This window comes from Microplitis demolitor, chromosome 7, assembly GCF_026212275.2.
Source record: "Microplitis demolitor isolate Queensland-Clemson2020A chromosome 7, iyMicDemo2.1a, whole genome shotgun sequence".
Taxonomy (NCBI): Eukaryota; Metazoa; Arthropoda; class Insecta; order Hymenoptera; family Braconidae; genus Microplitis; species Microplitis demolitor.
In genome coordinates, this window is record NC_068551.1 from 17,502,177 (window position 1) to 17,526,541 (window position 24,365).

Genomic DNA, 24,365 nt, shown 5'->3' on the forward strand with positions numbered 1-24,365 from the left:
TTATTTTCTATGCTTATTAGTGAAAATTTTTTTTATTTTTAAAGATAATTGTCATGAAAATTGAATGAACTTTAAATGGGTTAAAAAAACTAAAGCATAATTTTTAAGGAAAATACAATGCGACTGTTCAAAATAGATTTTTTATGTGTTTAATTAAGATATTGAGTTGGGTTTAAATTAATTAGTATATTGTATGACAAGGGATGAAACGAAATAATTTCAGACCAGGGTGAAGTTGGCTGACATCCGCAGTCTGAAATCGTGTATCATTCTGAGTTACATACTAGACTTTTCATGATCACCTGCAATGGAATTTGAAGTTTCAGTGTCGGGAACAAGTTAATTAAAGTTCAATGGTGTCATCATATTAGCGTAAGTGTAAATTGTCATTTGTAATTTATAATTAAGCAGAAACTATAAATACTATTTATCATTGACACTCATTTTTATAAAATTTAATCACAGTCAGAACTGTCATGTAAATAAAATTAATGGTCTGAAATTACTATTGAACGAATGACAAGTATGAATTTAAATTGCGCAAGCCTTCAGTCTAAGGACAGAGACATTCTTGTTTGTTACCAAGGGACGGATTAGTATATTATACACCTAGGGTCAAAAGTAGGACATTCGAATCTGCGCGTATAATAGGCAAACAATTTTTCACCAGATCTGCACCTAAAAGTTTTAATTTTTGTCTCTATGGAAAGAATGGCGCCAATTTTTATAATTTGTTTTCTCGTAATAGAAAAGATCGACTTTTTTCCCTCCAAACAGGACAGGAATTTAAATTTTCAGTGCAAGTTTGGTGAAAACAAGTTTGACTGAAGGAATTGACAATTTATGCGTTTGTTAATATTAATTTGCGACATTAAACTGAAATTCGCTTCTTTCGGTTGACTGTAGAGATACTGAAATTTCAAATTTCGATGCTGGTATGATAAAATTTTTAAAATACGCAACTAAATTTATTTTTTTAAACTTTAATTAGTTTTTTAATAAATTGCGAGTTTATTAGTTTTAATATAAAATATCTTGTAGGGTAGAAGTACCGTTTTTGGCCACTTTAGGGCCAGTTTTGGCCACTTAGAAATTTTAAATAAAATAATTATTAAAATACACAATAGCATAATTAATTTTTTAAATTTCTTCAGAGATACTTTTATCCCACTATTACAGTTAAATTTTTTTTTTATACGCTTTCATTATTTAAAATTAAGTATTAAATGTCCACAAATGGAGCAGTGACCACAAATGGTACTTCTACCCTATTCAAAAATTAATTATCCATGAAAAAAAAATTTTCAATAAAAATTTTCGTTTTTCAAGTAATTGTCAGCTCTAAAATTAGTCAACTTTTGGACAATAAAAAAAAAATACTGAAATGACTTAAAGTAATTTGCTTTGAATTAAGAAGAAAGTTTTCAACAGAACAGTATTTATTTATAAAAAATTCCGCAGAACTCTAAGTAAGAGGGAGGCCGGACGAGGTAGAAATTTTTAAAAAGAATTAAGCACAAACTAAAAACGTGACCGGAGATTGTTCGGATGGGATTTAATGTTTTTTTCGATATTTGAGAAACAGGAAGCTGGTGGTTAAACTCTACAGAAGACGTTGTATTTAATGTATAAATGTATAGAGTATACCTATACTTATAATGATGTTATGAAAAATATAATAAGATGTAATAAATCAAAAAATTCCACAAGATCATTGAGAAATTTTTTTTTTGTAAAAACTCGAAGATTTGGAGGTGGGTTTAGCTCTTTTTTCTATAAGACCGGAAGTAGATGAAACTACACACCATTTATTCGTAAAAGGGTCTTCGTTTTACTCTCTCACGTTCTAAGTCCTTTGGTGTTTTCGTCTTCGATCTTAAACTTCTATTCGTGGTCTTGGTCTTGGTTTAAAATACATGCGCACATTATTCTCTTTACTCGGTTTCTTTACCCGTACACAAAACACACGAGCAGAGATATGCGCGTGGGGTAAATTTTTGTGGGATTTCCTGTTCTCACGTGGGCTTTCTATAATACCTACATATATAAACCTCCCCAAGGAAATTTGAGACACTGTCATTTGAATCTCGCACGCGCGTAACCAATTTCTTATTTACTTTATTTTTTTACGCTTTAAAATTTAAACTAAAAATCATTTTATTTTCATCTCATTCTTAACCAATTTGTCAAATAAAATTTTTAAATTCTCAATCATAAAAAAAATGACTTTTAGATTAAAACATAACCGAGACTGACATTCTTGGCGACAAGAATGTGATTTGTTATATTTTTTATATCACTATATATATTTGTGTTATAAAAAAAATATTGTCTGTCATTGTCGTTATGTCGCGAGTGAGTGAAAAGACCGGATGGACGTCGAGCAATTTCATTTGGTCACGGACAAGGTCGTTTACTCGACAGGTAGACTAGTCATAGCAGCAGTAACAGCAGCCAGCAGCCAGCAGTAGCAGTGCCAGCAAAACTGAACCATGAACGGAAAGCATTGAGCATTGAACCAGACAATTCTCATTCATCTTTCTCACTACCTGTTCTCTTTCATGAATTTTTTTTTTTTTTTATTTTTTCTCAAGTACAACTTCGCTTCATTGACCTCCACATTACACTGAGCATTTGTATTACAGTCTTAAGAGCCAACACAAGACAACTCAAGAAGACTTTGCTCAGCGCATTTAAAAAAGTCACAAGCCATTGGCAAAGACAAGTTTTTATAAAATAAATTACTTAACAATGCATCAATGAATAAATCCGTAGATTAAGACTGAGATAACTTTGTAATACTCTGATATGTATTGTATATTTATTTTTAAAGTATATCAAATGTATAAAAATGAAATGTCAAAGTTAAATTATTTTCAATCACGAGTGATATCTAAAATTGTTGCATTTACTTTTTAAATTGAACAAATTTTGGGTGCAAATATTTTTTATTATACATGTGTGGATATTAAAAACTACAGAAATATACTACTTTTCTTTTAGAAAAATAAATTAAAATTTTTAGGACTGAAGGGAGACCACTAGTATGATCGCCTGAGAAAAAGATGATTTTTGGGAATTTTTTTTAAGAAAACTACGGCATGGGATGTCTTAATGTTTTAAGGGTACATTTGTGGATATGTAATGAATACAAGATAAAATTTTTGGACCAAAAGATTCAAAATTTAGCGAGTTATTCACAATCTCTCAATCTTTAAAAAAAAAGTCCTCACTACTGTAGTGATAGTGACCTTGACAGGGTATGAAATCAAAAAACCAAAAAGTGTATTAAACTATAAGGTACTTACTGTATCATGACCCTCGGGCTGAGAAAAAAAATTGAAATTTACCAAAATGGAGTTTTTAGAAAGAATTTAAAATTTTGCGCGAAAATTTGATTTTTAACCTGCCAAAATTACATTTTTGATTCGATCGGAAAACTGGAGGTTCATGATACGTAGAAACATATACAAAAGAAGCTACAATTCGAATCAAATAGATCGGATGATTTGTCTTCGAGTTATAACTGTAGCAATTTTGAAAAATGTATTTTCGATAACTAATAAGTGGTTGCTCTTCAGATGGTAACTCAAAAAAACTATTCGAGATATGCACTTGAAATTTCAGTATGATATTTTTGAAGGTATAGACTATCGAAGTATGCAAAAAATTGATTTTTTTTTAATTTCGCACTAGTGGTCCCCCTTAATTAGAATAAAGAGTTGATAGGTTCAAATAAAGATGTTAAGACCATATACACTCAGAACATTAAATAATAGGAGTTACTATCTAGTTATAGTAAAAATTTCTATCATCAATCATATAGTAGTAAATATTATCTAGATGATTGTATAAATCATCTAGATTGTAATATTCATCATATTTATGATAATTATTACAATCCTGTATGTTAATTATTATAATTATTCTAAATAGTTATATTTATCATTCAGATGTTAACAGTTACTATCAGTAATTATAATTGTTACCATCCTGATAGCAACTGTGACGAAATTTATTGCAAAAGTAAATATGATCATCGTGATAGTAACTGTTATCATCCTGATGGTAACTGTTACCATCCTGATAGTAATTGTTACGAAATTTATTGCAGAAGCTATCGATCCTCCAATAATTATTAATTTTATTAAATAAATGATAGCACCAACTATTTTTGCATTGAAAATCGTTCCAATCATTTTAGATGATTGGAATTAAAAATTTACTATAATAAACACAATTACATAATTTTCTGAGTGTAGGTCTACTAGGTTCTAATAAATAGTGTAAAATTCACAGGACTAAGTAAAGGTTTAGTAGTATGTTTAGGTACTGATAAGTATAGCAATTTTAAATTTTAACGCCTATATAGCGACCAAAAATGTTATTTTCACCCTTAATTGACATTTAGTGATTTTATATAGGAGTTGTTTTTCTATACAAATCAAGTACTCAGTCTTTTTTTCTTGGTACTAGAATTGCTAGGTTCTAGCGAGGATTTAAATTTCAAATCGGGATACTTAATATTTATATAAATAATAATGATAATTATAATTATCATAGTCGGTGGTATTGATGAATTTAAAAAGATTGAAGGGTATTAAATAATAAGATATGTCTAATATACATATATAGATAGTTATTATTGTTAAGAGAGTTTGGTACTATCATTGGCATACTGAGAAAGGTGGAGATCAGTCCAACGAGATCTTGAGAATCTCTTGTCTTGGATCCGACGAGTTAGTTGTGTTGTTAAGTATAAGGCACTCCCACGCCTCGAAAGAGAATGCAGAGGCAAGTTAGGGTGCGGCAGGATAAAAAACACGGACGCGAAACTGATGGTATATAAAATAAATGTAGGTAGAGAAAAGAGTCGACGTGTAGAAGATTTTATTTCTCTCTATCACTCGGTCATTCCCTGTACCAGCGGTCTCAGTCTTCCATACATTAAATTATTTAACCAACTTTGTGTCTGTGTAGTTTAGAAAAGAAACAGTCATAGCGTTGGTGGTCCTCGAGGGTATTTTGTTGACGCCTTTGAATACTTAAACATTAAACCTCTCAGGCCAATTGACCATCCAACCGATTCAAACTATTTTTTTTCTTTTTTTCACTCATCCTCATCCTCTTATTTTTATTTTTACTTTATTCCTTTCCCAACTTTTTGTTTCAGGAAAATAAAAAATCATTCACGGAGAACGTTGATCGTGTTCGTCATGCCCATGAGAATTAAAACAAAGAAAATAAGTAAATATATATCTGTATATCTATAGATAAAATAAATAAATTAAAAAAAGTTGATTACTACGTTGCGCTTTATTGATTATCAATAGAATGAATTAACCTCGTCGTCTTACTTGAAAATAATCTCTGGCATTACACGCCGGGCAATTCAAACTTCCGCTTCGATTATTATTTATATTTTAACTTCATACTCATCCTTCAACTTCAATCATTACAAGGAAGCTTTAATGATCTTACGTTTATTTATTTTTTTAACTCAGGGTAATTATGAAGTACGATTCAAGTTATAAATTTAAATTCTATCTGTATATATATGTATGTATATATATATGAAGGGTGAGTTTTTAATTTATTTGATGAACGCGATCTACTGCAAGTTGATCGGAATTAATTTGTGAGAGATACAAATATTACTTTTAAAATAAAATGACTTTATGCGCGGATGTATGAATGTATGTAAATATGTATATGGGGATTTATATACATGCGCATCGTGTAATGTAGAGACGAGTGTTTTGAGTAACCTTGAGGTAGAATAATTTTACAATGTATGTTGAACTGGATGCATCACATCGGGTTTAATCGAGCTGTGATTATGCAAATGCGGGATGGAATCGCACACGCAGGTATTTTAATTGATGGACTCGTGAGAAAAACGAATCCACACACGCGTGCGTGAGGTCACGCGTATGAGGATGCATACTTCCTCACATGTTGTTCAGCAATAACTTTATTTATTTTTTATTTTTAAGGTCTGGCTGGGTACGAGTAATTTCAAGTATTGTGCGGGTATTAATGAAAAAATATGCTGATGCATACGGGAGTTTTTAATTACGGGTTTGATATAAATATTTATGTCTCGAGGGTATTTTTTAAAAATGAGAATACTTACGATAGAGAATGGATCTTGAGTTTAGTTTGTCGCATGACGCTAGTGCGCTGTCTTCGTATGTGTAGCACCTGTTGAGGTCTTCTGAGAAGACTTCAATGATATTACGGGATCTTCGTTTCAAGCGGAAGCACCTGATGCACTGGCCTTCTGCGGTTCTGTTTTAAATACAATTTATTCAATGGTTACTTGTCACATCAATGTCAATTATTAGATTCTTTATATACTTAAATGTTTTATGTCTTAATAAAAGAGAGAGAGAGAGGGGATAAAATGCTCATCAATGAAAAAATACTTTCAATGAATTTTTTATTATTCTTTATACCTCTACTAGTCATCAAATACTTATATCATATTTATATGACGGTCAATGCAAAAAGAAAAAAAAAATTTGAAAAACGGTTGACTGTTGGCCAACTCTAAAACTTATTATTTGAAAATTTTTGAGCTCTTCGAGATCGAAAACCAGGTAATTTATTTCTCAAGCAAAAAAAAAATTATTCAGTTGAAAAAAAGTAATTTTTGGCGTATGATATTTTTGGAATAAATCAATCGATTTGCGCGTGCTTGAAAATGCATAGAAAATTGGAGCACGTTAACTTATGCTCGAGATAGAAAAAAAATTTTTTTTTACTTGTATTAGGCTAAAGGTACCGGTTTCGGCCTTTTTAGGACCAGTTTCGGACACTTGAAAAATTAAAAAAAATAATTTGTGCAAAATGTAATGTCATAATTGATTTTACAAAAGTGTACAAAGATACTTTTATTACACTGTAACAATGAAAATTTTATTGTGTACTTTTGTATAACTAAAAAAAAGGATTAAATGTCCAATAATGGAGCACTGGCCACAAATGGTACACTGTAAAAAAATTAGTGGAGTGAATGCGAAGTAAATTTGGAGTGAATACGTAGCGGATGGCTATTTATTTATTTAAGCTCTTCTCCAAAAATTTGCGAAATTTACTAGAAAATAGTGAGTAGTACTCATTCAGAGTTATAGTCGTACCGCTTTTTGGGGTAAGTGGTACGACTATCACTCTAAATTAGTGAATTTTCACAATTTCAGTTTCAGAGAGTCCTCAGAATGAAATTAACTCCAAAAAGGAATTTATTTTAATATTTAAACCCCGAATTGGAATGGATGCGGATTTTAATAAAATCCAGATTACTCCAAAATCACTCCTCTGAAAAAACAGACTCCCTATTTTTTCGAAATTATAATTGATTTTTTTTTTAACTCCGGAACTCTGAGTCACGAAATGAATTCAGATTGAAATAAAATCTGCAATCACTCCGAATTCTCTCCGAATTCTCTCCCAATTTTCTACAGACTTCTACTCTACATATTTAATTGAAATAAAGAAAAAAAAATTTCATTGATTTTTTGGCTTCATTTCTTGATTATTATTTTTATATAAAGTATTTGAGACTAGATCGTTTAAATATTTTGTAGCTTAAAACAAAAACAAAAAACAAACCATAACAAATTTCACAAAATGGGATAGTAAATAAAATTATGAAAACATGGGATTAAATAAAGTATCTCGTTATACATGTAATGATTTTAAATATATATGCTGTCATGTTACGTGTTTATCTAATGGCAATTTATGAATTCATTATACACACATACATATAGAGCAATAAAAACAAATATAAATTTAAAATAAATGTGTTCACACACGAAGACACCTACTCGATTTATCGTGTAAAGAATTAAATAGAATCGAAAATTAAGTCAAGAATTTAAAATCGCTGTAAGAATAACCCGATAAAAGAGTGTAAGCTAAACTGTAAATGAGATATTTTGATGAAAAAATTTTAAGTACCTTTTAAATAAAAAAAGATGAGGAATCAAAAATAAAAAATAAATTGAAGCATTCGAGAGCCGGGTAAAAAATGGGCTCGTTAAAAAAACGCGTGTAAATTCATGATAAATATTATTTCAGGTATATAAAAAATGTGGAAGCAATAAAGCATCGCAGTTATTTATTGATTGCATAAATCGTCGAGCTTTTAGTAAGGAAATAAATAAAAAAGTATTAAGTGCGTTGTGTAAATATTATTTTTCATTTTTAAAAATATTTAATACTTTCGACCATCAATCAATCTGCCTTGAAAGCTTTTTCAGTTATTATACACACAACAGACCGACGAACGTTGGACGAACGTTTGAAGAATAAAATACCGGCGTTATCGAAAATAATAATTAATTGAGATGAGAACGGAATGAGACGAGGGTCGGTTGTTTAGATAAGATTTTTATAAATCTAAATAACAAAATAATGAATAGAGATGGGACTGATGAGTTAACAATAACATAAATAAATATAATAGTCTGAAGATTTAAATACTCACGTGTCAACCAGCAAAACATTTTCTCCAACTCGTTTGTGACAGTATCCCCAAACAGGTATAGAGTCAAATGTTATGTTGAGTGCTGAATATTGAATCGGTTCTCCAGAATTTGCCGATCCTTTACCAGGTCCATTAACTTGCATCAAAAAATCTCCTTGATATTCAGCAGGAAAATAACAATGCGCCATAAACTGTGGATCGTAACTTGGCAAACTATCAACTGCTCCTGGACTTTCTGATACATCTGATACTACCACTGAACCTGTAAATTTTAAAATAATCATTTAATTAATATAATTTATTGTAATAAAATTTATAAGTGTTAATAAATGTGGGAATTTAATTGAACGATTTTTTACGAGATTGTTTTAAGTAAAAAGAAAAAAGTGATAAGACGAAAATTTGGATAAATTTATATAAAGATTATCAAGAAGCAGGTGTAAAGTGCACATTATATGTGCGTGCGTACATACTTAACGCACAAAAAAAAAGTATGCTGAGGTTTTTTTTTTTTAATGATGAGGAATGTGTACGGGTACGAATTAATTAGACGAACGAATTAATCAAGCATCTACTAACTACTCTTATTCTCTTATATAAATATATGTGTATATATAGTATATAGTATATATTCTTAGATATGAGGGGTCGTGCGAAAGGACAAGATATTGAGGTCACATTGGGCCAATTAATTTCGCATTATGTAGAAATTAAAACGGAAGTGGTGGCGGTTGTATGTATAATAGTAGTCGTACATCATTTGGATGGAATTTGGTGAGCCGAGTTACAAAAAATATTAAATTGAGATAGAATTTTTTTGTTGGTTAATATCAAATGTAAAAGGTAAAGTGGTTTTTTGTGGCAAATGGAAGTTTGTGTGATCGTTTGAGCGGAACGTGATTTAAAAATTTTTTTTTTCGGTCTTATTATTATCATTATTGTTTTTTTTTTATTTGCTTTAATTTGAAAATTATAGTTTTGAGACTTTGAGAATTTAATTGTCGTAAGTTATTACAAAATAGCCAAGACTGAAGATGAATAATTGCTAGGTCCGATTTATCCTCTGTCCTATTCTACAATGATATTATTATATTTTTTTATGTTTTTTTTCTTTGAGCGATTTTATCCGTGGGAATGACAATTTTCGGGAGTGGCCGAATTATACGTTGGCTATTCAATGTCATTAGTTTCAGTATGTGGTATTTATCATACTCATGATTGTAAGTCAGATTGAGATCATGGTTATTATTGAGAAAAAAAAAAGCACCGCAAAAAAACGATAAGCGAATTAAATTCAATTGTCGTCAACAGGAAGTAATAAATAAATACGAGACACTTAACGTGTAGGGTTAAACGAGTGATCACACAGGTAGACTATCACCGTCTCTCTTACACACACGTATCATTATTATATGCCAGAGGGCTCATTGGGTTTAAAAAAAGCTGCAGCACCAGTTCTGTCGATGCCGATTTTCATTAAACGTCTCGTCAAGAATTACTCTCCTGTACAAAATGATGGAATTAAATCGGCTATTTTTTGTCTACTGTCTTATATATACTAAAGTTAATAAATATATAACATTGTTTTTTTTTTACTACAAATTATTGAATAAAATTTTTATTCCAAAGTTAATGATCCAAGTTGTAAATAATTAAGCCTCGTGATCATTTTTTTATTAGCAAATATTTTTAAAAAAACCGCACATTATGTTTACTTACAAGTATTTGATAATTAAGAGGGTATTCCTTTTGCACAGACCGAAAAAGTACTTTAAGCGATCATTATTCTTATCTGAAATTTTATAAAATTAAATGCTTATATGAGAGAATTTTTGGAAACTCGTTAAACTTCTGAAATTATATTTTAAGTCGAGGACGCTTCATTGGATAAATAGTTTAGTGACATATCGTTAAGCGCATTTTTTTGAAAGCTACCTTTTTTTGCTGGCATAGATAAAATCTCAAGAACTAATGGACCGAGTCTAGTTATTAAGAGATTATTGTATTCACAAATAAAATATCGGTAACCCGAGCTAGGATTTTAAAGATTGCTCTACAAGTTCTGTCGTGAAACATTTCCGACTAACTTAACGAGAAAATTTCTGGCAAGCTTGGCTTAATAACACTTTTCTTTAAGTTGGCTTCAGAATACGGCAGTAGCTTGAATGTAACTTGACAGAAAAACTTGCCGTCAATTTGAAGTGAAATCATATTAACGTCATTGTCTGACAGTAACACTTGTGGTCCAATTTGACTTCGAATTACAGACAATTTACTGTCAACTTAAAGGTGACTGCTTGCTCTCCAACACTTTCCTTAAAGTTACCTTTAGATTATGGCAGCAGCTTGAAGTTAACTTATGGTTAGGGTGACTATCAGGGTACTGTCCTCATGTTACTATGACATAGTAATTTTTCTATAAATTTTTTATGTAAAAAATACTATAAAATTTTCTGCATATATCAATGTTTGATTAATTCATAAAATATGAATGAACTTGTAGTGAGCACCTTGCAATTCAAGTTTATATAGTTATATTAACTCATAACAGGCTCATAGTGTACGTGTCAGCAACTCCTGCGGTTTTACTTACTCGGCTGGTATCGTGTCGTGCAAGTGCAGAGATTGAGCAACCGCAAGAGTAAAATACCCGCAGTAATACTCAGTAAACCAGAGTGTTGGTTGCTTTTAACGTTTTCGTCCCTCTTCAGAGTATTTCCTCGTTTAAATCTCGCGATCGTTAACCCTCACGACCTCCGACTACGAAATCACTTTTAATTTCTTTCTTGTTTCACTCACCAAAATTTGATAATTAATTTTTAATTCCCCTTGTACGTTTTTTATGAAAATTTATTTCTTTAACCGGAAATGTATTATTAGCCTCAGATCTTTGACTGAGATCTCAATGCGTTTAATTGCTTTCCTTTTGAGTCTTTCGACTCGAACATTATTTTTATTATTCCACTACTATACTAATCTCCCCTAATTGCCGATTCATATAAGGGCAGTCACGTGCTGACTCACTTTTTTTTGCTTAAATATTTTTAAAAAATTTACCATTTATTTTTAATAAAATAACACGCGTTTCATTTATGCGATTTGATGATAATGTGGTTTATTATCATGAGATATTTTAAAAATTTATGACCGGAAGATAACGTAATATTTATATTAAAAGTAACTTATGTCTTAGAAGTACATTGGCCTCTAAAATAATGCACACGATATGATATTATTATAATATGCCTTGTGTTACTTTACAGCTACGCGTAATTGGTGTAATCAAAAACTTCCATAAGTCTAGTCACTCTATTCTAGTATTTCATTTTAACGGAAATATGTCGTAGTGTTGAAAAAAATTTACTATTATCATTAAAACAATGTCTTTGAAAAAATAATTTTAAGTAAAAAATATATTTATAAATTCTTAACAAGAGGATTTAAATCTTTTTTTAACTTCCCGCGATGAAAATTTAAATTTTCAAAAAAAGGCGGGAAGTTATTGGTTTCGGTCTGATTTTTTAAAATCGAGTTTTCATCAGATGTCAACATTTTGTGATCCTAGGAAGCTTTTTTTGTCCAACGATATCTTCAGAACAAATCAACCGATTCGAGCGTTTTTGGCGGCAAATGACAGAACTCACCAAGACTTAAAATTGAATAGATTTCAAAGTCGATCAGTCGAGTAGTTTACGAGTTACACAAAAAATAAAAATTCAAATTTTTTTTTTTTGAGGTTTTTTTTATATAACTCATTTCCGGTCTAACAGTTTTTTGAGCTCACAGAGCTCAAAAATTTACAAGCTCAGACAGCTCGAAAACAGCTGGATTTTGAGGTTGTCCCACAGGCTCAACCATTTTTCAGATTTTTTTTTTAACGAATTTAAATTACTTAGTTTTAAATATTTATTTTTAATGTTGCTCATATATATTTATCATTTGAGTTTAATAAAGCCTAGAGAAGACATATCCAATCATCCTTTTTCACGTCATAATAACCAGTCTCGTGAGTTTTTTGTTTGTTTGGGATCTTGTCAGTGATGAGTGAGTTTGCAAAAAATGGCCTCGTCCTGATTCCTTACGGTGGCTATTATTTATTTATTTTAACTTCTTTTTTTTTTTTTTGTTAATTTATTTACAAAAATGTATAGGTGTGCACGTGTATATTATTTCGTTGCAGGATACCATATGGTCACATGTCCTCGTTAATGACTGAAGGACCAACAGATGCGAGATTTGTTTCACTCTCTCGTACTTTCGCCATCATCATTCTCATTACCATTACTATCATAAATATTTTATATATATATATGTATGTATTGAATTATTTACGAGGTAATAAAGTATAAGTTATAAAATATAAAGGAAGTGGTTTACGATCCTTCTAAATCCGAGCAAGTTTAAACCGGCGTAAAGATCCTTTTTAAATTCTCACTCATCTTAACAATGTAATTATTTTTTAAAAACGGATATTGCAGGCTCAGACGAGTTTGTTATTTTCTTTGGATACTTTTTTGTAGCGAAAAATATATAAGGAAGGGCGCCAGCACCGGAAGTCCCAAAGAGGATAAAAAAGCTTATGTGTAGTTGTGTGAGTGTATAAAGTAAGCGAAACTTTGTCGGTTTTTGAGCAACCACTTAAAATTATTTACCAAAATATAAAAAAAAAACATATAATGATGATGATAATGGCAATACGAAAACGAACGAAAGAAGATGAAATGGGAGATAAAGAAGGAAAAGGTTTGTGTTGGGTTTTTAATACACAATGGACCGACGAGCCGACCGGATGATGCTGTGGGTTCGTTACCAGGCGCCTCTTCGTTTCTTCTTCTTCTTTTTATTTTCATCATTATTATTATTATTATTTTTAAATTTTATTTTTTTGTGAGCCTAAATTGCCGATCTAATCGAAACAAAATTGAGCCATGGGCTTCCGGCGCGTGTGCTTTTGACCCTAATCGTCTGGATCGATATTAAAAAATAAATAAAATATTTTCCTATAAAAATTTATTCTTTTTTTTTTTTAATTTGTTTATTTTTACGTGTAACCAGTTTTAATTTTAACTTGTCGTTATTTATTTAAAAAAAACAGTGTAAGCCATTAAAATGTGTTTAGAAGACAAGAATGTCGATGCATTATGGATAGGGGAGGAGGAGAAGCATCTGATCCTGGCAGAGTCAATTAGGTTGTGCGGCTGCACCTGTTACCGCCACTTTTCGCTCCCATCGCCGTTCGTACGCCTCTCTCATCTCATCTCACTTTTTCTTCTTATACTTATACTTGTATTCTTTTTATTCATATTATACTCAGCGCTACTCTTCTCGGCTTACCCACCACGACGTTTTCATTCTCTTTCACATTACTTGTACATATATACACCCTTATATATATATATATATATATCTACGTGTATATGTATCTATAATATAATACAACAACGATGGTAAAGCTGATCCGAGAGGCTCAGAGCACCACTCAGCTCGTCTACTCGTCTTACTGAGTTGAGATTTCTCGCGTTATACGATGACGAACTCGTCGGTGGGCCCGCACAAGTTCACTGTACTATTCTCATAAATCATAATGCTTCTTATGTTACCGTCAAAGACCTGCCGGATTACTAAAAATGTCCTTGTATACTTATTGACTTACATATATGTTTATTTTTATTTTTATTTTCATTTTCGTTTATTTCTTAATCGTGTGTAAAAAGATTTACCTTCATTTTATTTTCTTAAGGACGAAATTTAAAAAAAGGTTTACCCTGAGGACGAACTCGAAAACTTTCCATTGTTTTCCAGCTCAAAGAATTCGAAAACAATATTATTGATAAACTTTTGAACTCTGCGAGGTCAAAAAACTTTGACCAAAAAAATATTCATGTCGCTGAAAAAAAATAATTTTTGACCGTCGGTCTTTGGAAAAAATTGAGTGTTGCACATGATCTGTGGTAACAAAGAACTTGAGACTTAGATTTTATTAAACTTTTAAACAAATCGGTCGAGTGATTTATGAGTTATGCAACAGAAACTTAAAAAAAATGTTTTTTTTATTTTTACATTTTTTTATCCGTAAACTACTCGACCTATCGACTCCAAAATCTAATCAGATTCGTTCCAAAGATATCGTCGGACACAAAACGTTTACACACGTGGCTGGACGTTCATCTAGAAATAGTGAAAATAGATTCCTAGGACCTCAAAAGGTCGAGATCTGATGAAAACTCGATTTTCGAAAATCGGATCGAAATTAATAACTTTTTTTTTTTTGAAAATTTTTCCATTTTCATAGTGGGAAGTTAAAAAATTAATCACTTCCGGTAAAGAAAATACCAAATGTAATTAAAAGAAGAATTTAAAAAAATTAGTCTTTAATTAGTAATTTTAAAAAAGTTTGTATAGTTATAAATGAAAAAATTGATTGCTAGTATAATGTGGGATTGAATTCTTCCGGTGGATTATTTTTCAATGGAATATAAAGTATTTTTACTCATTAACGAGTACAAACGATGCGCTCGGTGCTTTTCATTAGTTAGGCCCCTGGGCTAATGAGTTTACACGCGAAACGTGTAACTAGAACGCACATGCGCTTGCACGATAATTTAATTTATATTTATACATTATATATATTACATATTTTATTAAACCTTTACTTATTGCTATTATGTAAAAAATATTTAGATGTTATCTTTATGGCAGGATATCCTGCTTTAGATCGAACGTCTTTCAATTTTCTGTGCATCCTTTACTCATTTATTAATCGATTTAATAATTTAACGATCAGGTAAATACAAATTTTTACTGACAAAGTTTTTATAGTCGCATTATTTTTACGAAGTACAGAACCTGAGGTAAATTGCGATGATGAAAAATTGTGTTTTGCCTTAAAATTTTCAGTAAATTTTTTTTTTCTTTCCAAGTTCGGTATCTGAATTATTTAATCGACAACTGAGCTTATCAACTTGCCCCTTTTCGGCAAATTGTAATTAAGTATTTAAAAACAAATTAATTTTGTTTTGTCTTCGAAGCGTTGTCTGACGTTGCCCCAAGTTCTCTTATATATTTGAAGTATATTTTATGTGATTTATTATAAGAAAGATCTTAAATTTTTTTGAATTTATTAAAATTAAATTATTTTGGAGTACAAAAAAAAAAACGGAATTTTTAATGTGAATCCTAATTAAAAAATTTTTTTACTAAACTATAAAAAATAATAAAATTACGAAAGTGAAAAGCAGGTAGATAAAGACGACTTGTAATGTTATAACTTATAACTCGTCAGACGCCACTGGCATTATTAAGTGCAAGTTATACAGGAGTGGCATGGGAAAATGAACTACCTAGTTATAGACGAGTTTATTTGTCGGTCATGTTACATACATACTTTATTAGTACAAACGATTTCTCTTTCGCACAAATATGCCGAGCAACACACATGTGACGTCCTCTCCTGTATCCTCATGTTGATTTAGTAATTTTATATGCACAATGTATACATGCATTAAAGAGACAAAAAGAAAAAATATTTAAATTATAAATCCGCAAGAATAAAAATAAAGTTAGAGGTTAAAGTACTTTTGCTTCAGATACACTCTTTGAGATAAAGTTTGCATTCAACATAGGTACTATATACCATGTATAGAAACACTAGATACTGAATACCATTTTCAATGTATGTATACATTTCAAAAGCTATTGTTTCTTACTTTTTGTAACGCTAACAAGTTTCATAATATTTCATTCATTGTTTTTTAATCTTACCAATTTTAATCGTGTTAAATGTTTTCATTTAATTATTTAAATAGTGTATTAATTATTTTTGTAAATTTAAATGGTAATTATAATAGAAAATTTTCGAAATTAATGCGGATTTAATTCGAAGTTAATGAAGAGCCGATATTATTTAAACCCTTTCAAATGAATTTCACTTCGAATTAGAGTAAAAGCGAACTTAAATAAAATCCAGATCACTCCCTGTTTACTCTCCGAGGAAATTCAGATTTACTCCTGATTTTTTACGGTATAAAAAATATTTAAAAAAAAAAATTTTTTTTTTCTTTACTTAATAATTGATTTAAAAAAAAAAAAAAAAAAAATTATATAGAACGTCGTCTGGTGCTCGGATTTAAACGAGAAGCTTATTACTGTGCGATTCACACTGGAATGTTAATTTATCCCAAGGGATATGAACTCTCCAGACGCGGGCGGTTCTATAGCTTATATATATATACATATATATGTAAACTTGCCTACAGTCACGATGGTATAACTACTCGGAGATATAAGAGGGCACGTTTGACTCATATATATGTGTATATAGATATATATGATACATGCCGACCGTTCATCTTGCGAAACGAATGCGCAAAGGTACCGAGACACTGCGATATTATTCTTATTTAATTTTTCCACACGCAATGTGTCTATTAATTTTAATATATTTTATTAAATATATATGCATATTTTTTTTATTCATAAATTTCAATTGTTTTTTAATTTATCTATCTAATTATAAATTATTATATCAATTATAATTAAAAATAAATAGTTTGTATGCATGCGCACTGATTATTATTTATAATTTGAATTTGAGTAATACGTAGACATTTAAAAAAAATAAAAAAATGTATGTATAAAAGAGAATTGAGAAATAATTGGCAGACTGAGAGAGCTGATGTCTGATGTGTCGTTTCGCCAAGTGCGCAACCGAGAAAATGAAAGACTTGAGAAGAAAAATAACTGACTGGTGGTTGATGGTTCCTCCTCTATCAGTACCGGTTGTTTCACGAGTGATGTGATATGCGAGTTGGATATAGTATTATACATCCAAGCTGTATGTATATTATACATTTGTGCATGAATTATAACCGTCGAACTTGTTCGCTTCTGAATAACGACGTCGTATCGCGCGACTCGCGATCGAACGAGTTAACTCTACTCTCCGACTTTAACATCAACAGTTTTGATTTTTAAAACCTTTAAAGAGTTAACTTTGCGTGCGTTTCATCAACGTGCGTGCAGAGGTTACATTTTTAAATATTATTTATTTTAAATTCGGTTAACAAGAATAAATAAACCCGACAAATATAATTAATGATATGAATCATACAAATATATATTTATGGGCACTGTAAAAAAGTGGGAGTGAATTCGGAGTGATCTGGATTTTATTTAAATCCGCATTCACCCCGATTTGGAGTTTTAATATTAAACTGAACATTTTTAGGAGCCACGGAAAAAATGATGCTAAAAATTTTAATAGTTTGTAGTTTATTTTCGACTCGAAATTAGTATATTCGATACTAATATCAAACCAGGATCATTATATATTTCAAAATGGCTACTATTTATATTCAAATTTGATACACAAACAAGAGCAAAAATTGTAATTTCGCATATTAAAACTAATATGAAAAAGAATTGATAAATTGGTATCTACAGTTATTACTATTTAAATAAACATAGAAAAATTTAAAAAATGAGGGACCGAAAAATTAGTAAACGTACATATTAATATATAAAGATCTAGTATACGAATTTTTCATTTTATTATTTGCCACTTATTCGATATATGTATATAATAAATTAATTTATAAAAACGAATAAATAACATTTTATATTAATTGTCAGTCAATGGGATAGAATTTATAAAATAAGAGTTAAAAATTTTCGGTATTTTTATGAGCAAAAAATTAGTATCTAGTATACTAATTTTTCATTTTATTTTTTACCACTTATTAGATTTATGTGTATTGTAAATTAATCTATAATGATGAATAAATGATATTTTAATCCAATAATTGATCAGTGATATCGAATTTATAAAATAAAAGTCAGTAACTTTTTCAATTTTCGGCTGGAAAAATCAGTATCTGAGATAGCAATTCTTAATTTGACCAATTATTACTTTTTAATAGATTATGCCATAAATTAATTAACTTTCACTAATAAGTCACGTATTATACCTAAAAGTAATAATATTTACTTACTTTTTGAAATAATTGATAGTAGTTTTTAGGAATCTACAAAAATTAGTAAACTACTGTGCATTAAACACATAATATACGGAGAAAAAATTATAGTAACTGTTCCTAGTACGTTTATGAAAAATCATCCCATACCGTTATGGTAATGATTACTTGGGATTATGGGATATAGACCCATACTTTCTGGGAAAGTTTCCATAAGTATGGGAACAATTCCTATCATTATGGTAACAGTTCCCATATCGCATGTGAAAGAATCATGGTAATGATTACAATACTCATAGGAATAGTTCCCATAAGCAAATAGGAAACAATCCTATAACCACATTGTAACGGTTCCTAAGCGTATATGGTAATGGTTACTATAATATTATGGTAACCATTACCATAATATTATGGTAACTATTCCCATAATATTATGGTAACGAGTACCATAATATTATAGTAACCATTACCATAATTCCATAGGAACTATTCCGATACCATATGGGAATTATACCCATAATTATAGGAATGATTACCATAATATATATGGGTGCCGTTCCTATAATCAACATTTGAAAAAAACCGGTTACCATGCAGTATGGGAACCATTCCCATAATATATTGTAACTGTTACCATAATTTTCTCTCCGTGTAGTACTAATTATTGATAACAGATTCCACGTTTTACTATTATTTATTAATTTTTAATATTCTGTTTTTTTCGTGAGTGAATTTCACTTCGACCCAGAGTTTCAGTACTAAAATGACCTTTCCTCCGCAATAAATTTCATTCTGAGGAGATCAAATAAATACTCCACGTTCACTTCGTTAATTTTTTACAGATTGTTAATGATCATATCATTTATTTAAGATATATATATATATATATATATATATATATATATATATTTTTTTTTTTTAAATAAAAATAAGTTTGCATGAGGATCCCTGCATAATAAAGATGCCTCAGGAGCAAAGCCTGGAACGTTCGTCCCACGTATACCTATATATATATTACACTAGATAAAGATAGCCCCGGACAAGAAGACATGAAGACACGGTTATAGGTACAAGCATACAGGAAAATATACATACAGAGAAAGTCCTCTACTCTTCTATCCTATCTTGCAGCTTGCATGCAGACTCACCCATTGTGCTATGTAATTTTTATTTTTTATAAATTTATGCCTTAATACTTTATTATATTTTCAAGATATACAATAAACAATATTTCCTTTTACTTTATAACCCATAGGATATAATCTTCAATCGGCTCGACACGGTCATCATCTTTATATTCTTATTTTGTTGAAATACATGAGATTAAATTTTTTACGGGCGTCTGAATTTTAGTTATGAATTTTTTACGGTGAACAGAACTGTAAATACATTTTTTATTTATTGCTTTTAGAGATTACGTGACTAAGTTAATAAAAATATGTTTTTTTTTTTTTAAACGAGTTGTAATGGAAATAGAGGAACGAATACTATAGATAGATTTTGAAAATGTTAACAAGTATCAATTCTTATATACTCGATTGTGCATTAAATTTCCTTTTATCGAGTCGAGTTCTTTATACTTATATTCTCATTTCCCTAGTTATATATATATGGTACATAGTTATAGATGATACAAAACCGAGCCCTTGGATTTACGTCGATTCACGAACGGGAAACTACCGGGATAAAAAGAAAATATATATGAGAATGTGTATGTGTGTGTATATATATATTATTGTATATGTATAAGTATAAGGTTATATTATATATATATATATAAGTTTAAATGGTAGTCGGCGAATGTAATGGAATGGAAGCAACTGAGTAGAAGTACACAAGGTATTCGCGGATTATAACAAACTTCCGGTCGAACCCTCTACCCAGAAAGAAGTATATAAAGATATGTATAGATGTATATGTAAGAATAAGTATCTATGGGTATAGTTATAGCATCTTGCTCATTCCATCGTATCGTTGCCATAGAGCCTAGTCATTGTTGGGTTGCTATGGAGTGTGACGACCAGTGACGACCCGACAACCTCGATACATGATAATACGCACGCCTCATTTCCCATCACTTTTACAATTTAATAAACAATTTCCTAATACGGATACATATTAAATAAATTATCCCATTAGACGATAATTTCACTTGCTCATTTAAATTTCGTAACCTAGCTTTCAGGTAATTGATTTTTTAAAAAAAGTACATGGCTGATGCTTTGAAAAAGTACGAGATTGATGTTTAGTTTTTCTTCAAGGATACAAAATATACAGAAAAAAAGGATTTCTTGGCGAAAAAATTATTACTCGTCTCAAGAAAATTTTTATTCTCTTAAGTAAAAGTTTTTTTGAGCCAAAAAAAATTTTTCGGGCGAGAAAAAATTTCTTGCGTCACGAAGCCTTAAGAAAATTTTTGTTTTTCATAATTCAAAATTTTTTTTTGCGCCAAGAAATATAATCCTGAAATTGACAGACTATTAACTTCAGATTTTTTTTCAACAAATAAATTACAAAAAAAAAAAAAAAAAAAAAAAAAAATATATGCACATTTAGAAAAATAAAAAAACTATAGGTGCAATTTTTTCAAATTTTATTTTTTTATGATTTATTATTTTGAAAAATAAGCAAAAAATTATTTGACGTTGGCTAACTTTAGTATTACGATCTTGAAGTTAGGAGACAATTCAAAATTGTTGGATTTTTTTTGAACAATTAAATTTGAAGAAAAAAAAAAAATAAAAATATGCACATGTAGAAAATTTAAAAGACTACAAGTGCAATTTTTTTAAATATTTTTTTTTTTATAATTTATCATTTTTTAAAAAATCCAAAAATTATTAGAAGTCGGCTAATTTCAGTATCATTTAGTATCATCCAAGCAATCATTTTTTTCCTGTGTAACTTTTTTATTTTTTCGACACATTTTGTAGTGTGGATAAAATTAATTTTTAATTATATATTAATCTTTAACAATATACTCATGGCTGTTGAACATTTTAGGTTTTTTTTGAGCACCAAACATAAAAGGTAAATTTTCTGGTCGCAACACCTGGAAACTCCAGATGTAAAATATTTCTTTAGACAACAGATTTTTATTTATTTTCAGTCGTAATAAAAATACAAAAATAAATATTTTATCTCTAGTATGTTTTTTGAATAAATATTTATACTTTTAATGATTTACCGGGTATTACTCATGGTAATTATTATTATTATTATTATTATTATTATTATTATTATTATTATTATTATTATTATTATTATTATGAATGTTTATAAAATCAATGAATGAACAAGTAAAAGAGTCAAATTACCCTTGAGAAGTTTTTGCGTATACGCGTAAGTAAAAAGTTTTAATGGATATGAGTAAAGGGCTGATTCAGCTGCTATTTGAGAGCTTTTGAGTTTAACTGCAGTAGTATAGCACGAGACGTTTAATTCAAATTGGCTGAGTCAAGGATAAATCTAGGTATAAGTATAAGCATATTTTACTGTGCGGTGCTGTGTTATGTGTACTGATCCAGACCGGAAATTCATTCGTGTCCATAGGCTATTCAACTTAACACTACTTTGGAACTCTCAGCTTAACGCAACTTTTATGCCGACTCTTTTAAACGGGTTCGATGATTCTCAGAAAAATGACACGAGAAGGCTGGAGAATTAATTTTTTAAATTCAAAAAAATAACTGGCTGAAAGGGTGACGAATTTATTGTTATTATTATTATTATTATTATATATTTAAAATGTGATTATGATTTAGACTATTCAAATAAATCTTCAGTCCTGAAATTTAAAAATTCGTCCTTTGCACAGACGTACAATTGTTCGACGATGCGCATGCGTCCAGTAATTGTCCACAATCGGGAAGCATGAAAAGTCATTCTATATATATTTTAATGTATATAAATAAGTAGCTCGTGCCATATACTCGATTTGACGTCTCGCAATATGCGATTTTTTAAAAAAAAGTAAATAAGAGAATAAGACAGTGGCACGCGATCGACTCACTTCACGAGTTATACACTATTTATTTTTATATTTTTTACATTTTATCCCTTGTAATTTTTCCAAGAACATGGAATATAGAGTACGAGTTACAGAGAATCTTCATGAGCATTAAAAAAATTATTGTTTATCTATAAAAAATTTAATTGTTCAAGAAAATCACCGGAGTTAAATTTTAAAAATAATTTTTTTCTTTAGTTGTTTGTATAGATCTGTAAAAAAAAAACTACAATAGACAATTTTTATTAAAAAAAAAATAAAAAACTATGCGGTTTAACATCTGTCGATTTATGTACCACGTATTTCCGATATAAAAAAAATTTTAATGTTATTTTTTCTCATTGATTTCATGTTTTTGGTGTCGGACTTGGTTCTCATTTTGTCCTCTGGTGAGTCAGTCTGGTCTGTCTCGGCTTAACTACTCTGTTCTTTGGGCAAAATAAGAGTAATATAAAAGAAAATTAACGATGAGAGTCTGGTAACACGACATCACGAGCACCTGGTATCGCAAAAGGCAGGGGGCCTGAGTTATATATATTTTTTTTTATTTAACATAAAATATATAACTCCTCAAGATGGACTATAGAAAAAATAAGTCGGCAAGATGATACACAAACCGAGAAGAATGACTTTTTATCATGAAAATTACAATAGTCTAACTCAACAATATTAAAATTTAAAAAAAAAATTAAACAAAATATTTTTCCAGGCTAAATATATACGAATTCTTTTTATTCACGAGTAGAGATCAGATGTTGTACATAAAAATTATAAAAATAAAAAATGTATAAAAAATTGTTGGAATCATCAGGTAGACGTACGGATATTTGCCACATTCGCGTGTTAAATTTCAATGGATTTCAAAGTTATATTGTTGTTATTTAAATAATTATTATATTATAGGTATTAATTTGAGATAGCCATCTGTCGTTGACTGTCATCTTCATGACATACTATAAACTCTAAGAATGACACCTTATGTAATTTTAAATTAACGTAGACTGTAAAAAAAATACACTGTGCGAAATTTCCAATAAATTTTACTATGGGTGCATAGTACACCAAACTATAAGAAAACTGATACAAAATTTACGTGTCCCATAGTAAACGTATGCGCAGACTACTCGATTGTGGCCTATGCGCCACTTTTTTTATCAGTTTTCTTATAGTTCGGTGTTACTATGCACCCATAGTAAAATTTGTTGGGAATTTTTCACAGTGTAGCAGAGGGAATACGGAGTAAATGCGGAGCGGATGACTGTTCATTTATTTAATACTTTTGGAGTAGAATTCACTCCGAAGGGGAGTTTAATTTAATAATAAAACTCTAAATCGGAGTGAATGCGGATTTAAATGCTTTGTAATCGTTCATTTGAAAAAACAAACTCCCTATTTACTCCGAATACAAAGTAATTTTTTTTTAAACTCCAAATCGGAGTAAATTTGAATTGAATTAAAATCCATAATCACTTTGAATTCACTCCTAATTTTTTACAGTGTAATATTACTAGTAATTTATAAAAAATATATATATTTTGTTCTATTGTAAAATTACAGACAGAACCTGTTGTAGCACTTGCTGAAATTTCGGGAGTAGTATCGATTTTATCCCCAAAAACAAAATTACACAGTACGAGGGGAATAATTCTGGGGACTGAATATAAGCGAGATCGAGGTATTAAAGTTTCATGTGGAGCGCATATATGTATAGTAAAGAGGGTGCTGAGGATTGCTCGTTAAAGTTATGGGGGTAAATTCTAATCCAAGGGGAAGATGAAGTGGACCGAAGCGAAAAGCTATAAAAAACAATCCCTTGTTAATACACTCGCACAATTCATACGGAAATAGCCATTTTTATGTGTTATTATACTGAAGTATTGCTTATTATTTG

At 29.9% G+C, this 24,365-nt stretch overlaps 1 protein-coding gene across 1 annotated transcript in view; it reads right to left on the bottom strand.

Annotated features, from left to right (window-relative positions):
* The window catches only part of LOC103574089 (uncharacterized), a 40,686-nt gene that overhangs the window by 6,345 nt on the left and 9,976 nt on the right, over positions 1-24,365 (bottom strand). Inside the window, exons 2-3 of the mRNA XM_008553440.3 lie at positions 8,495-8,756; positions 6,137-6,291 (exon numbers count right to left, since the gene is read on the bottom strand). Of these exons, the coding sequence (XP_008551662.1) occupies positions 6,137-6,291; positions 8,495-8,756 (417 nt within the window). The remainder of the gene's footprint in view (positions 1-6,136; positions 6,292-8,494; positions 8,757-24,365) is intronic.